The sequence below is a fragment of the Arachis ipaensis genome, chromosome B7 (assembly GCF_059453495.1).
Source record: "Arachis ipaensis isolate K30076 ecotype BB chromosome B7, ASM5945349v1, whole genome shotgun sequence".
Lineage (NCBI taxonomy): Eukaryota > Viridiplantae > Streptophyta > Magnoliopsida > Fabales > Fabaceae > Arachis > Arachis ipaensis.
The window spans coordinates 136,317,404-136,334,889 of record NC_142442.1 but is presented as its reverse complement, the minus strand read 5'-3'; the positions used below and the strand labels follow the sequence as shown (position 1 = coordinate 136,334,889).

Sequence of the window (17,486 nt, the reverse complement as noted above, 5' to 3'; positions counted from 1 at the left end):
GACATTATGGTTAGTTATATATAGGGTGAATCACATAAACAATATAAATGTTACTCAATATTACACTAAAATTCTAACACTCAAAAAGTTACATGCATATTCTTTTTTAGAATCAGATCTATATAAATGGTAGCGGAAAAACTTGATCAATAAGTGTACAATACAAATCGAATTAGGTAAGATCGAATTACCCAATAAGCAAGTAAATCGAATGAGATAGACTCGATTTACTAAGACTATTAGTAAATCGAAATCACTTGGTCGATTTATAAGGAGTAGGGATGAATAAGTAATTCGAATCACCTTATTTCAATTTACTGTTTGAAATAACCAAAGTAAATCGAGTCAACTTAATTCGAATTACTATGATACTCAACAAGTGATATAAATCGAATTCGGCTAATTCAATTTACAAAGGATTGGTTCCTATATAACCATAATCAGAACGTTACGTATTCATTAGAGTTGAAGTCACAATGACTAGTGATGATAGTTTTTTAGTTCTGGTGCAGTATAGAGAGTCGATTGAGAAAAAAACACGTTCTGGAATTAAAATTACTGATAAGGATCCGTTTAGTATTTTTCTGAAACCTTCAACGAGTTTCTCGAGTTTTAGAATACTATAATCCAAAAATTGGGAATACAAGGCGTGAAACGGGTGGAGAAGTTATTCTATACAATTCCAATTTCCGTGTTGCAAGATGATATGAAGTACGATTCATTCGTCATAGGCAGTGACGAAGATTTGCAAGTTCTGTTCCATTGTCGTCGGCAGTTTCCCGAGGCGAGGACCCCTGAGCTGTTGGCCAAGCTTGTAGATGTGGTCTGCAGTACAGGAGGTTCGAACCGGAATCCTCAACCTTCAGCAATAGCTTCCTGCTCTAGTTCAACGTTTGTTGGTGCCTCTTCATCTGTGCTCGTGATTGTACCTGAGGCAGTTTTGGTTGCCCCCGTCCTTTGCAGCTGATCTAAACCGTAATCGTGACAAAGAAAGAGGTGACACTTGACCCTTCGATGTGCTTTCGATTGCGATGGCTGGTACTCCTGATGTGGTACCAGTTTTTGGACAGGGTGGAGCATCGAATGGTGTGGAAGATATACTGATGGATGATGACGATGATGATGATGTGGAGCCCGCCATAATTGCTGAAGATAGTGATGATGACATAGCGAGGAGTAATCCAGTTGGGGTTAGTGGAACGACTAGTTCAGGAACTCAGCAATACCCCTCACACTTTTCAACTTTGGATTTGGATGCCATGAGATAGTAGGGGATAGCTGGCGTACCTATTGGATTTGGGGCCATAGATATATAAGATACATGAGGACTAGCTGAGTTCCAAGTCGGTCAGTAGTTTCAAGATAAAGAGGAGGCCGTTTTAAGCGTGACGACTTATAGCATCCATCGTGGAGTTGAGTGCAAAGTGTTGGAATTCGATTATCACAAGTACTATGGGAAGTGTAAGGAATTTGGCTACATATGCACATGGTTGATTCGTATCAGTCTCCACCAGCGCAGAGGTATTTGGGAGGTAAAACGGTATAATGGACCTCATACTTGTCTGACCACGTCAATATCGAGTGATCACAGGATGCTTGATGACCATGTGATCTGGGCCTTCATCCTGCCTATAATTAAAGTTGATACTGTCGTATCAATCAAGGTACTGCTGAATGTGATAAAGGCACATTTCGGTTTTAGACTGACTTAAAGGAGGGTTTGGTTGGCTAAGCAGAAGGCCATGTCTCAGATTTATAGAAATTGGGAAGAGTCATATAATGAGTTGTCGCGATGGGTACTAGGTGTGCAGATGGTGATGCCGGGTAGTGTTGAGGATGAGTCTTGTGCGAGTGATTGGGAAAGTCGATGAGTCGCATGCTTATTTCCACCTTCAGACATTATAAGCTGTTGGTTAGTGTCGATGGGACTTACTTGTACGACAAATACAGGGGTACACTGCTTGTTGCGATTGCTCAGGATAGCAATTCCAATATCATCCTTGTCGCATTTGCACTTGTGGAGGGTGAGAATGCAGAGTCGTGGTCATTCTTCCTATCCCACCTTCGGCAGCATATAACGCCTCAACCGGGTATTCTAGTCATATCAGATAGGCACAATGGTATCAAGGCTGCGTTAGAGGCTCTTGATGGGGGTTGATGTCCACATATTGTATACCGGGTATTTTGTATCCGACACATGACACCGAATTTTGCCCTGAGTTTTAAGGGCAAGGATTCTAGGAGGTTTCTAGTGAATGTTGCTTATGCAAAGACTGAGGTCGAGTTTGGCTATTGGTTTGACATCCTCTGCTCTGAAGACCCTGCAATGTGTAACTGGACTAATCAAATTGACTATGCGCAGTGGACTCAGCATCGAGATGAAGGTCGGAGGTTCGGGCATATGACTACGAACATCTCCAAGTGTGTAAACTCGATACTGAAGGGTGTAAAGAATCTTCCAGTTTGTTCGTTGGCAAAGTCCACCTATGAAAGATTGGCAGAACTGTTTGTTCGCAAAGAAAGAGAGGCAGAGGTACAGTTAGGAACAGGGCAGCAGTTTAGTCAGCATCTGATATAGGCAATCGAGGCTAATCTGAAGGCCTCAAGGTGTTTCACTATGACTTTGTATAATAGGGATAATTCTAAGTTCACTACAGCGGAGACCACGCCAACAAAGAGCTTCTTACTTGGATCTTACAGAGTGTCCCTCAGGGACCACACCTGTGATTGCGGGTGTTTCCAGGAACTTCATTATTCATGTTGCTATGCCTTAGCGTGTTGTGCATACTCACATCTTGATTGGACAATTTATGTCCATCAGGTGTATCGCCTTAGCTCGGTGTTCAATGCCTATCGGATGGGGTTCACCCCTCCAATCCTAGAGGAGTTTTGGCCACTATATGACGGTCCAAAAGTCATCCCTAATCCCGCCAATAGACGTGCGTCTGAAGGGCGGCCCAGGACTACTAGCACAATGGATGAGGCTGACACGAACAGACCCAAGAAGTGCGGCCTTTGCGGACAGCCTGGCCACACACGTATGAGGTGTCCATAGGGAGGAGTTAGTTTTGGTTCTGCTTCCGCCAGTAATGTCTAGGGCTGGCAATTCATACCCTACCCGCGGGTACCCAATTCGGTCCAACCCGCTCGGGTAGGGTAGGCTACCCGATCCGCTGCGGGTAGGGTAGGGTACAGTCCGGGTATGCCTGCGGGTAGGGTAGGGTACGGGTTTAGGGTGTACCCTACCCTACCCTACTCGCACCTCATATATAACACATATTTTATTAAAAAATAGGTATATAGTAAAGGAAGTGAGAGTTGAACCCACAACCTCCCTTATATAATGACTTACAATAAGTGATCAACCACTAAATTAGTTAGTTAATTTAGTAATTTAGAGCATTAATTTTTTATTTTTTATGTTATTAATATGTATAAAATTTGATATTTCTGCGAGTAAGGTAGGGTAAGGTAGGGTTTAGAACTTTAGGGTGCGGATAGGGTTAGGGTTGAGAGATTCTCAACCCACGGGTAGGGTAGGGTTAGGGTAGAGTCCAAACCCTAACCTACCCTACCCATTGCCAGCCCTATGTCTAGGGTTGGGCTTATTTAGTTTAATGTTAGTAACCATGAAATGTCTTATTGTTGTTTAGTCGTCTTGTTCAGTGTAATGTAACTGTCTTGTTGATGCTAGTATTGTTGTTGTTTAGCCTTGATGTTTAGCCTTGATGTTTAGTGTAATGTTTAGTCGTTGTTGCTTTATGTCTTATTATTGTTGCGTGTTATTGACTCGTGTTATGATACCATGTTATTATAATTCATTATGTAAATATCATACAACATACATGTGCTTTGTAAACATACTGACATACATGTGCTTCTCAATATTCTTATTTGCGCACCCAAGAAATGTAAATAACATGTAACACAAGTAACTCTAATTGAAACATGAACACACATGTAATACTAACAATTTGAAAACTATATATACTAAACAATAAAATCTAATAACATGTTCCAAGACGAATGACCTAACATGAAGCAGTCAACAGAGATGCGATCCTATGAAGCAACGGCGGGGGCGCCTGATTTGCCGTAGACTCTGCGCTAGAGGTACCTCATCCTCGCCTCTGTCGCCGTCATGCTCCATCTCATCTGGTATGCACTCATGTGACGTTGACACACCGAGATGCCTTGGTGTATGTGTAGCGAATGCAGAGGGCGGGGTCCCACCCAACGAAAATGTGTCATCGATAGGCCCAGTAGGAGGTTCATTGAGATCCACATCTAGAGGTGTCTGGGATCCACCTATCTGAGGTTTGCGTCGTGCCAAATCATCCTCCTGCATGATGACACTAATCTCCTCAAAGAAGCGTGACCCTCAGAACTCCGCGTCAAGGTCTTCACTACCAAGCAAGTCGGATAGCATCTCACTTGGGATAATGTACGTCTTACTATCATGCATTGCCGTGTTATTGCTAGGACACCCAACAAAATAATCACCAAACCCTCCACCGGGATCTCTGCCACCTCCATCACCACATAATCTACCACCACTGTAACTATCATATCCACCGCAACCATAACCACCATCACCAACTCCACCACCGCCACCCAACTACCATCACGTCCACCACTACCATTTCCCACTCTACTACCACCACCCATACCACCATCGTGTCCACCACCATGGCCTCCGTACCCTCCTCCATGTTCACTCCCATCACCTTTGTCATAACCTCTACCACCACCTCTATCACCTCCACCATCACCACCGTTTAACTACGACAGAGCGGCGGATCTCCAGCTATAACTATCCATGTCCTCCAACTATAACTATCGAAGAGCTGCGTCAATAATAGCATCATGATGTACGCTCTCGTGTACCTCCTAACTATCTCCTCGTTTGTATCCTCAGGAAGATAACTGAATGTCTCCTGCATCTTAGTGCACTTCACAGTAAACTCGTCGATGCAGTCCGCCCGCGGCAACACACCCAATAGCTCATCGAACCATGCTAATGCTGGATGACCGCCGTCGATGTACCGCTCGAAGTCCGTCAAACATCCACTAACGTACTGTCCATAGATCTGGAGCCCTAGCTGATACGTTACATCCTGTAATATAATCGTGCACTCCCCCGGACGGCAGGTGGAATGTATGCATCTCCGGACACTATCTCTCAACAAATGCACTCACTGATGGCTCATCCAACATAAACCAGTGGTTGTTGAGCCTCGCGAGATGAGTCAGGCCAGCTATCTGCAGGTACGGCATGATCCTATCGTCTAAGGGCATAGCATGTTACCTCCTCATGCTCGTGATACAACAGTGGGTTGCATGACAATGCAATAATTCTCTTAGAACCATAACACTTTACAAAAAAAAAAAATCACCTAAACTGGATAATTCTAATAAAAAAATAATTTAACCAAAATTGAATTAAATTCTATCGGAACATAATTAATCTAGTATTTATGACGGAAAACTAAACCCTTTAGTTTTTAACAAAAGTTGTAGTGCCTCGTTAATCTAACATTTGATAATTCAATTTTTTAAATAAATTAAATCATTCTAAATTCTTGCTAATATTCTACTGCCTGGTTAATCTAATACTTGATAACCAAATTAATTTAAATTAAATTTTAACAAAATTTCTAACCTCGTTAAACTTCTAACGATAAAAATTCACAAACCCTAACCGTACCTGTTAAATCTACTCGTCAACATACTTAGAAACCCCTTATCCAACATGCATTTCTAACTACTATTTGAAGTTTAAAGATCTTAATAATTCTAATAATCAAGTTCCAAGCGATTTTATATCACTAACAATTTTTTATTTCTTAAAGAAAATAAAAAAATTTAAATTTTATTTACTAACCTCTTTGTGCACGCTACCAGTAATATGAGTGATTTCATCCAACCAATAGATTCAATTTGGGTTGTCTTCCATTTTTGCAGTGTCACTCTTCTACTATAGATTGCCTTAGTTCCTCTGGATTTTTCGTTGTGAAGGGGTGGTGTAATGTAATTTGAAACAAGTAAATTCAAATTCTATATATAGAGGTTTGCACGTAAATCCAATTAAAGTGTGTAGATTTACATTGAAAGGACATATATATATAAATCGAATTAGAGTGTGTTGATTTACTATGTGCCAAAACTATGGACTAAATCAATAAAGGTTATATCGATTTACAATGGGTTATCTCAAAACAATGTGCGTCCCATAATAAATCGAAGCTACTACTCTACTAAGTCGATATATGCTAATTCAATTTACTACTATAATTTATAATTCGACTTTAGCTAATTCGATTTATATAATAATATGTATAAAGACATTTACGTAATATTTTCTGTTGAGTGATTTATGTAATATTAAGTTGTCTTTGGTTTCACTACAGCAGAGGTGGAGCCTAGCGGCGGAGAAACAGCGGCCCTAGCCAAAAATGCTGCTAGTTGAGAAGATCCCGGCAGAGGTCAGCGGCGGTCTGGCAGGTACCGCAAAACGCCCCTAGATAGTGGCCGTGCAGTCCGAACCACTGCGAATTTGGTGTATATATCTTCAACCCTCCTTATTTTACCTAACCTCTTGGCGCGAACGAAAGCACGAGCAGAGGCGCGAAGAGCACCCAACCTAAATCTGGCGCAACCTACCCGCGAGTACACCCAGAAACGCCGCTAGGTGAGTTTCAATTCCTTAATTCAATTCCCCCTTTTACCTTACTGCCATTAATTGAAATCCCCTCCCCCCAATTTTGCAGAAACCCGTCACTTGATTTTGGTAGCGCGCCAAACACGAGCGGGAGCAGAGCGGCGTACCATCTGCTCCACCCGGCGCTTCCGTCTTGGCTGTCGAATCGCGCAGCGGCCAACCGTGGTTCTATCACCGGCGACGAAGTTGAGCATCTCATCGGTAGTGCGTGAAACTGCGACACCATCCTCCACCGTGAGCAAATCCTAGCTATCGCTGCCTCCCCCTTTCACTGGTTTGTTCTTCCACATTGAGCTTTTCTTCTGGTTTTCATTATTGGTTCAGAGTTCTGAACATGTATTTGTCTATATGTTCTATAAATTTTGGTTAATTGAAGCTGTTTCGAGTTAGGGATTTCATTCAGTACGATTAATTAGCAGGTTGCAAGTTTATCTTCCAAAAGATCACAAATATTAGAGTATAATACATCTGTCCATGATCATCAAGGATGAATTGCTCTGTTAATTTTTATATTCAGTATTGAGACTTGATTGGTTCACGTTAATATCGTCTATCTCTCACCCTTGAGTGAATCTCTTATTGTGTAGACAGATAGAGTACTTTTCGCTTTGTGTGATGAGTGTGGAGCTGAGAAACAAGGTTGGGTGGTTTGAGTGAACAAAAAAGCATGTTGATACCATTGGATTGATTTAATTTTACAAATTCTTTAATGCTCAATCGATTGTTCATTGTTGCTTTTTTCCTCCCCTTTTTCTTACGATGGATCATCAAATTTATATAGTTAGTTGAACTTGAAGGGTAATCGTGTGAGTTGGATTGAATCAAGCAATAGTTTGGATGAGAGAAAAGAAAATCCCATTAGCCTTTGAGCCATCACTGAACCCCCTCCCTGTGTATGTTGCTTTTAAAGTGTGAAATTAAAATAGACTAATCTAGTTACAAGGTTCTGGACTAATCCTGCTATATAGATGCAAAGTGGTTGTCATCATTCCTTTTAGGTGCGTGTACAGAACTATGCGACATACAAACGCTACATTTTTCATAATGATCTCCATTGTGCTCTTTGCATTCTATCCTGCATCTATGGTCTGCCTCTAAGCTTAAAAATTTGAATTCACTATGATAAATTTGATTTATTAATATTGCATCCATTCATCTTTTGCATATGTGAGTAGTGGAATTGATCATTCTCCTAGTTAGGAAAAGGGTTATAATAACAAGGATTTGAGCCTGATGTAGCCATAATATTGTAAATGTGTTATAACCAATACTTACCTGCATTGACAACTTCTCACCACTGCATCTTTTGCTTATTATTAGTAATATTAAAGTGAAATAAGCAATATTATGTGAGTTTTGGATATTGTTGGATAATTGATAATATAGTATATTTGGTGACATTTTCTAATTTCTAAAAACTTTGACTAATGAATGAAATGTTGAAGTCAAGAGGAGTTACTAAGTTCTAACAAACATATAGATACATGAGTCTCTATTCCATTTTTAGTTTGACTGATTGGTACCTATTACGTTCAACAAATTGCAACAGAATATAGAGGTTTCCTTTGTATTATTATTTATGTGAAACTTGAAAGTAGTGCTTAACTAGTTTCCGCAGCTAGCTAGCTTGGCTGGTTTATATACTAATTATTGATAGAGAACTTGGTTTACATAAGATAGGATTTTGGGTATTTTTCCAGGTATGAAAAATAATGAAAATATTATGGACTCTGCGTGTTTACTTATAAAGTTTCATTTTTTTTATTGACTTCAATTTATTTCGCTTGACCATAGTATCCTCTTTCTACTTCCTGCTTGGGTAATACAGTTTTCTATTACAGGGCAAATGAAGCCAAAATATCAAATGAACTCAACTATATTCTTTATTATTATTACTACAATTATTAATGTTATAGCATCTCCCTTACCATGGCTCAAAACCAAATTTTCTTGTTTGCCCTTTTTTTTTCCAAGTAAAGGAACAATATTGATTTCTCAAAACCTGCTACAAGTGATTTTTTCGATATATTAAAATTGAGTTGAGGGGTTAATAATTTATTCTTTTTCACTGAAACTCATTTATTCTATTTACACGGTCGAAGACAATTATGGCAGGGGAACTATAATAAGACCTTCTTATAAGCATACAAGGAGTAATATATCCTTAAATTTTATGAATCTATCCTCCATCTGTTATTGTTGTTATTTTAACCCTTTTTTATTAACTTTCTTTTAATTCTAACTTTTAATACTGTTTTGTCTTCCATTTTTGAGATATTTTAAAGATTCTATTCACTGTACATGATCATTGTTTAGTTATGTTTGTTGACCTATTTATTTTTTAATTTTAACAGTTATTCTTGGTTTCTTTTTCAATTTTTAAGGTAGCTTTTCTTTATCTTTTCATTTTTTGGACTTGGAACCAACAATTCTTTCTACCAGTATTCTTTTAAGAAAGCACAGAATTTTAAACATGAGTAAGCTTCCTTCCCAATACCTTTCATGTTCTTCATGTTATCTGGGATGCACTCAACTTTGTTTCTGTTTCCGTTTAGAGTTATTGCGTTGCTCCCTACATGGTTTTACTTGTAATATATTGTCGAGTTTATTACGTATGGTATTCTCCCATATCATAATTGTGATAGACTGTTATTGGTTCACCTGACACACCCCATTTTTTATTTGTTTTTTTTAGTTCTATGTATTTTTTTAGTAATTATCTAGTTGTATGTGCTATTTCATTTACTTAGACATTGATAAGAGCTGGATTACAAAGCCACGAGGTAGTGTAGAATATAGGGATGGACTGAATATATTCCTAGACTTCGCATTTTCCAATGCATCATCCGATGGGATGATACATTGTCCATGCCCTATGTGTGGGTTCCCGTTTTTCCAGACTAGAGAAGATGCATACGATCATCTTTTGATGAAACCATTTCCCTCTAACTATACCTTTTGGTTACATCACGGTGAGAGGATCGTAGACGAGAGGCCCAGCGATAGGGAAGAACTAGATCCCACTATAAATTCAGGAGATCAAATGCATGACATGATCCACGACGCATTCAATTTGCCGGGACTGCAGAGTGAGGATGAAGATCCCATGGATGGGCATGCTGGAGACGTTGCTGATGGGTTGCCGTACTTATCTGATGAACCTAGTCACGAGGCTCGTGCCTTTCAAGACTTGCTTAAGGACGGTGAGCAGGAATTATATCCGGGATGTTCAAGATTCTCGAAGATGTCTTTCCTGGTGAGGCTGTACCATATAAAGTGCATGTGTGGAGTGAGAAACAAGGCTTTTGGATTGATTCTAGAGCTATTGGGGGATGCCTTTGAGCATGAACAGATTCCGAAGACCTTGCACGATGCCAAGAGGATCATAAGGAAGCTAGGTATTGAGTACAAGAAGATAGATGCATGTCCGAATGACTGCATGCTATACCAGGGTTCCGACCACGACCTGTCTAGATGCAAACGGTGTGAAGCATCTAGGTGGAAGCAGAAGACCAGGAAGAATTCTGTAGTAAGGATCAACGCCGTTGTCAAGAAGAATGGTAAACCTCAGGCGGCGAAAGTTCTTCATTATTTTCCTCTGATTCCACAGTTGCAGCGGTTATTCATGTCCAGCAAGACAGCTGTGGACATGTTGTGGCACAAGAGAGGCACCAACTCTGACGGTTTCTTGAGGCATCCCAGAGATGGCGAGGATTGGAAAGCATTTGACATGAGATATACTGACTTTTCTGGTGATCCGCGTAGTGTTCGCTTAGGCTTGGCCAGTGATGGCTTCAATACTTATGGAAACCTCAGTTCAAAGTACTCAATATGGCCAGTGATTCTTATTCCATACAACTTACCCCCATGGATTTGCATGAAACAAACCAACTTTATATTCTCTATGATTATTCCCGGTCCTAAAATGCCTGGCAATGACATAGATGTATACCTACAGCCCCTGATCGATGAGTTGAAGCAGTTGTGGGCCGGTGTTGATACCTACGACGCCAGTGAGAAGAAAACATTCAAGATGCGTGCTGCGTTGATGTGGACTATCAGCGATTTTTCTGGCTTGGGTAATTTATCTGGTTGGAATACGTACGGCGGGAGAGCCTGCCCCATGTGTAATTTGGACGCCGAGACTATGCGACTTACCTTCAGTCAGAAATGGTGTTATATGGGTCATCGGTGCTTCTTGAATCGTGATCACAGATATAGACAAGACCGGATTAGATTTAATGGTAAAGTAGAGGATAGATCCCCACCTACCAAATTGACTGGCAGGGATATCCTGAGACAATTGGAGGGTGTGCCCGTCTCATAGGGCAAGGTGCAAGCGGTGGGCAGTAAAAGAAGACGTGGCCAGCAGATCGTGATGCAAGACGAGTCACCCTGGAAGAAGAGGAGTGTATTCTTTGATCTACCATACTAGGAGAACAACGAATTACGTCACAACCTTGACGTCATGTACATAGAGAAGAATGTGTGCGATAACATTGTATTCACCATGTTGAACGAGAGCGGTAAATCCAAAGACCACCTGAAAGCTCGTAAAGATCTCTAGTTGATGGGAATCAGGCATGATATGTGGCCACTTGAAGGTGGAAAGTATCCCGCTGCAGTCTTTACCCTGTCGAACTCACAGAAGGATGTCTTTCTTAGGACCATCAAGAATGTGGTCTTTCCAGACGGGTACTCTAGCAACATCTCTCGCTGTGTTGACTTAAAACAACGCAAGTTATTTGGTTTGAAGAGTCATGACTGCCATGTTCTAATGGAACATCTATTGCCAATTGCGTCAAAACACGTATTGCCCACCCCAGTGTCCGCCGTCTTGGCTGATTTATCAGCCTTTTTCCGACTAATATGCAGTAAATTCATAGATCATCAACACCTCTCCTTCAGGATCGTGTGGTCCATACTCTGTGCCACATGGAGATGATATTTCCACTTTCATTCTTCACAGTCATGGTTCATCTAATGGTGCATTTGGTCGAGGAGGTACGTCTCGGTGGCCCAGTGCACTACCGGTGGATGTACCCAATCGAGAGGTAACGATCTTCTTAAGCTTTCTCAGCCTATTTTATTAGGATAGCTGTCACCTAGTAATTTATATGTTACATTCTCAAAGGTACCTATATCATCTCAAGCAGTACGTGCGTAACAGGGCACAACCGGAAGGATCGATAGCAGAGGGCTACCTATCCGAGGAGATCCTCACATTCTGTTCAAGATACTTAGATAACGTCGAGACTAGGATCAACCGACCGACGTGCGTTGACGACCGGCCGAGCGATGCTCCGCCGAGTGAGATTGCCAACATGTTCCTAGAGGTTGGAAAGGCGGTCGGGGCAGCTTCATTTTTCACACTAACACCAACCGAAAAGCTTCAAGCACATTGTCATGTACTGGTCAATTGCATTGCTGTAGAGAAATTATTGGAGTACGTACAGAGCCTGAGTTCCAAAATTATACCGTGAGCCAATTCGGTATTGATAGTACTGAACTTGAAGTATCTTTTTGTGTGCACAGTGAGTACAGAGCCATCACAAAGAGAAAATTGTGAAGTAAAACAAGGTCCCAGTCTCACATAGATAATGTTGTGCACAGAGAATTTTCGAACTGACTCAGGCATATAGTAATCTTAATATCCCAGGATCCTACTACCCTTTGATGCTTTCTTGCCTCTAATGGTTCAATGCCAGGTCACATTTGGAAGCACCAATCATTCGAACGAGTTGCAGTGGCTTGCCTGCGGTCCGATTGCTCAGGCCAAACGCTATCAGGTGTACAATGTCAACGGATTTAAATTTAGGACCATGTCGAGGGAGGAAGGAATGAAAACACAGAATAGCATGGTTTATGTCACTTCGGATACTAGAAGTTATGCAAGTAAATGGGATGCCAATGTTGATGTTGGCGGTGTCTCGTATTACAGGAGATTAGTAGACATCATCGAGCTAAATTACAGTGGTCAATTCAATGTAGTCTTGTTCAAGTGTCTTTGGGCGGATACCACGTCGAGGAGAGGCATCCGACAGGATATTTTCGGCCACACTTGTGTCAATTTTGCCACACCGATTCACACCGGTGATCGAGAAGACGATGAGCCGTACATTTTGGCATCTGAGGAGTGTCTTGTGTTCTACGTGGAGGATGAGGTGGAGAGCGGATAGAGTGTAGTAGTCCATGTGAAACCAAGAGATTTGTTTGACATAGGGGAAGACTATGAACATTGCGAGGTCGACCTTCATCCACAGTCCTGTATGACTAGCTTGCCTGAATTTGATGTCGAAGGCCTGCGGTTGACAAGAGACAGCGATTTAGAGGAGTCCATTACCGACGGGGTTGAAGATTGTGATGAGGCAACCGATTCCTAAAAGAGTGGGTTGTATTTAGTGGATTGTATGTTAGTCATATCGTTAGACAATAGGTCGAATTGATTGAGACTTCTTAGATTTTTTAAACTTATCCTCTCATATAAACCTCTGTTATTTAACTGGGTCTTCACAATACTGTAACCTCTCCTTCAAGTCATCCTACAATCACATTTTTATACTGTCCTTGGACATTCTTTCTATCTCTGTTGACTTTCAGGGAAATTAGAGAGCAGAGACTTCTTTCTCATTTCCAGAAGCCGTTGGTTCGCAGAGAAGATGATAGATGCGTCTCCTTTCTCTTCGTTGGAGGTCGCAACCTCATTTGCAAGGCAATTGTGGTTCAAAGAGTCCCGTATACAATCATGGTTGGATGCCTTCTCTGGACACAGTCGCTTCTTTCGAGCCATTCATTATGCCCCGGCTTCAATGATGAGGGTTTGTTTGCTGCTGCCCAATTTAATTTTGTAAATCCTTTTCTTATTTGTTAATGAAACCCATATTCACATGGTTATGTTTAAATGCTAGGAATTGCTTCATTGGGACCGAAAGTACCGGGTCAAATTTTGGTTTGAGTTTATAACAAGTACGAAAATGTGGGAGTCACAGAAAATACTTGACGAGGTGAAGGTAAAATAGTGGTGTTTTTCCTTGCTATTTATCAACGTATATAATAGTTCTCTATCTAGATATCTAAACCATATTATTTGCTTTCTAAAATTATAATTAAATTTGGTTCATTAAGCCGAATCACTATTGAGGCTGGGGAGTTTAATTGTAATTTGTATAGCAAGATAAACTTGATGAGATATGTGGACTAGAAGAAACTTAATAGCATATAATATAGACCCTGTTGTCGTACTCAAGCATATAATATTGACCCTTTTGTGGTTTCAAAATGCCCAGTTATAGTAGAAGCTATGTTTAGCTAGATGGTTATGATATTATATTCTCTTAAGTCTTTCTTCTTAAGAAATTGTCAAATTGCACCCAAAAACCTTTTCTAATCTATGCGGGTGTAATAAATGAAAGGAAATTCTGAAACTATCTGAAGATAAAGTCATGATGAAAACTATTATATATATATAATGGAAAATTCTCAACCCTGTTATGAAGCTGGATTCTGGGATTATTTAGGCTTATTATCCTTATTCTATTTAATAGTAATTTCTCTTATAAAGTACAAATGGTTGAGTCTTCTAGAAGGGCTCGAATGCATGCGATTAACCTTTGCTTCTTTATATATATATATATATATCATTAACGGATATTGCTGAAGGTGGTATATCTTTTAATTTTACTTCGTAAACTGAACTGTGTGCATGAGGTAAATTTTTTAATTCTGACTTGAGTAGGAGCGAACCCAAAGATTCCAAATTTTGCTACTGTTACTTGTGTACTCTTTCTTTAATGCCATATCCTTTTTGCGATCTAATCTGTTTACTATATAAAAAAAATGTATAGTAATAAACTGACGAGTCACCAGTATGATAATTTTTAGGTTCGGAATGATGTGAATAATTATATATATCATATATTGTAAGGGATTACATTGTCCCAGGTTTTTACAAAAAATGTTTCTACATTATTTGGGTGGTGTGTTGTGCAGGTACGCTATGAAAATACTCTTGTTGTTGAACTGGATATTGCAGCACGAAAGGAATTCAAACTCATAGAACATGGACTTGAACGACTATGGGAACGTAAGATTATCAACTTTTTGGTTGTTGAATTAATATAATTATGTTCATACACTAATTCCTAATATTCTACACCTATATTTGGCTATGATGTACCTGTCAGGGTTATCTCGAACCCAGATTCAGGAGGCATCCGAAGAAACGGGGGAGGTGGTACCAGATTCAGTGGAGAAAGAGGCCGTTGTCTCTTCCGAAAGCTCTGAAGAGGCTGATCCTGCTGAACAAAAGGCCTCGATGCTGTCATATGACCTCAATAAAATGCCGGACGAGAATGAATATCCATATAGTAGAATGTCTCCTGATAAGAAGAATGCGTGGCACCAAACTATGCGGGCGACACGATACCTGAACCTTTGAAGATATTGCAATAGTATAATTAAATAATTTGGTTTTGGATTTATAGGATGCCCAAGACTTGTGTGTTGAAGTTGTCGTGACTTTATAACTCTTTATATTGCTTCTAGGGATTGTTAGTATGCTGCATTGAATGCCCTTGGTCTACTGTTTTACCTATTTTGGCAATTTTTTATCTTGACTATTTCAAGATGCTGATTAATATAAATTTTTTGGGACAATCAGTGACCTATTTTGCTATGATTCCTGCTCTGTTTTGCATAGAATATACAACCCTGTTAAATGCTACAAATGCTACAGTCTGAGCAAATAGACGGAATGACAAATCCTTTGCAAAACAATAAAATAAGAACCAGCTTTACCATGAAATGGACAATAGGATGGGAAGAAATTTGGATCAAGAACCTGGACAATAGATAGATCCTGAAATGGACAATGCTACCATACCAAAATGCTGAATGTAACAGATTACCTGTAAAATGTGGGAGGAAAAAGATAAGGCACAAAAGTATACAATGAAGTCTTCAAAAGACATGCAAATATAAAATATTTGCATACCTTTTACAAAAATCCGTTGCTTTGAAGCATCAACAGAATTTGCACTTAATAATAAAAATTGCAAGCCTCTAACATAAATTATCAACAGCGGAAAGGCAAGAGTCGAATTTAAATTTATTTGTTTACCATGTTTGACGAAGTTCTTAAAGGCCCTGTTGAAACCAGAAGCAATTTTGGTTTGTTTTACCCCAACAAAAATCCAAAGTATCAAGTAATCTTATATTAGGATATGTAGCTTCTCATTTGTGATGTCAATTGCCAAATATTGTATAATAGATTAACTATAATATGATATATATAAGATATATATGAACTTTAATATGATAATATGTTTCAGTTTTGAATGAAAAGTGTCCGATGTGCTTACTGTTATTATTGTTTCTTTTACCCTATTATTATTATTATTATTATTATTATTATTATTATTATTATTATTATTATTATTATCATCAGAGACGAATTTAGGAAGGGACCAGCATGGCCATGGCCCTCCTAAATTTTCAAAACTTAAAATATTATCAATATAATGTCTAAAATTTTTATAATATACTTTTTAATTCAATGGTTAAAGGAAGACATTTTATACTTCAAAGTATGGGTTCAAAGTTCAAACCCCATTTCATTCATTTTAAATTTATTTGCTTTTGTTCTTTCAATTTTTTTTTTGTAATTCTTCTATTTATTATTATATAAAAATACTTTAGTTTTTATAATAATTTCTAAATGAATGTAAGAAAATATATACATAATATATTAGATTAAATTTTATTTTTTATAATATTAAAATCAAAATATATTAAGTGAATTATTTATTAATATAAATATATCTTATATATTATATTTATTAATTTATTTTAAATACATATATTAAAAGTCTTAGAGAAACAAATTTATATTATTTACGTTATATGACTTATATCTTTTATAATTTGGATAAAAATTAGAATTTTATGAAAAAAATTTTGATAGAAATAATTTTTTTAAAATTAATTTTAGTTTAAAATAATATTAAAAAAAGTATTTTTTTTAACTTTGAATTTCAATATGATACTTTCAATTTTATGTTTTTGGTCCCTTCTTTATAAGATTTCTGAATCTGCCACTGATTATTATTATTATTATTATTATTGTTGTTGTTGTTGTTGTTGTTGTTCAAAATTAAAGAATCAGTAATAAATTTATGTTCTATTCAATTTTTAATATTTTAGTTTCCTCCCACTATAATCATTCCCGTGTCTCAATTTCTTTTTTTTTCGGCAATAGTTACTCATTATAACAAATTTTGGATCTGTTTCAACCCAATTTCAAAATTCCCAACTGCTGCGCCCTACCTCTTCTCCTCACTCCTTAAACACTTTATAACCCACGCAGCCTTAGCTCACTAATCTGGCCTGTCTTTGTTGTCGCCGAGGAGAACTGCTCATCTGTATCCTTGATTTTCAGCTTCCAGAACCTGCCGGTCACGTCACTCTCTCTATTATTTTGGTAGTCGTGGGTTTGGGATTGCTGGTAGGCCCGCCCTCTCTGTTCTGGTAACCACCCCTATTTCCTCCAATAACATTTGTGATGTTCTAATGTGATTGCAGTAGGTGTTCTAGAGGGCATTGAATGAATTTGATTCTCATGAGTGTATTTTAAATCTTAAAGCTTTTTATATTGCTGATGTTTTCATGAGTAGTGCTAGAGTTTAGGAGTTCTTCATATCATTATTCCATCTATGTGTTGATATTGAGATGGCTTTTCCTTACTGTATCAATATGCTCTTAGGGTACG

General features: G+C 38.7%; 3 protein-coding genes and 1 pseudogene across 3 annotated transcripts; all 4 read left to right on the top strand.

Annotated features, from left to right (window-relative positions):
- The first annotated feature begins 476 nt into the window (after positions 1-476).
- Positions 477-1,268, top strand: LOC148554291 (uncharacterized; annotated as a pseudogene).
- A 1,349-nt stretch (positions 1,269-2,617) lies between these two features.
- LOC107607832 (uncharacterized) lies at positions 2,618-3,055 on the top strand. Its single transcript, XM_016309733.1, has one exon. It carries the CDS (start codon positions 2,618-2,620, stop codon positions 3,053-3,055), a length of 438 nt encoding a protein of 145 aa, XP_016165219.1.
- Positions 3,056-9,449: 6,394 nt separating this feature from the next.
- On the top strand, positions 9,450-11,048 carry LOC107607831 (uncharacterized). The gene has a single exon (XM_016309732.1). It carries the CDS (start codon positions 9,450-9,452, stop codon positions 11,046-11,048), a length of 1,599 nt encoding a protein of 532 aa, XP_016165218.1.
- Positions 11,049-13,380: 2,332 nt separating this feature from the next.
- LOC148554290 (uric acid degradation bifunctional protein TTL-like) lies at positions 13,381-15,158 on the top strand. The gene is made up of 4 exons (XM_088495079.1): positions 13,381-13,539; positions 13,630-13,731; positions 14,711-14,804; positions 14,905-15,158. The coding sequence occupies exons 1-4, from the start codon at positions 13,381-13,383 to the stop codon at positions 15,156-15,158; spliced, it is 609 nt and encodes a 202-aa protein (XP_088351205.1).
- Positions 15,159-17,486: the final 2,328 nt, after the last annotated feature.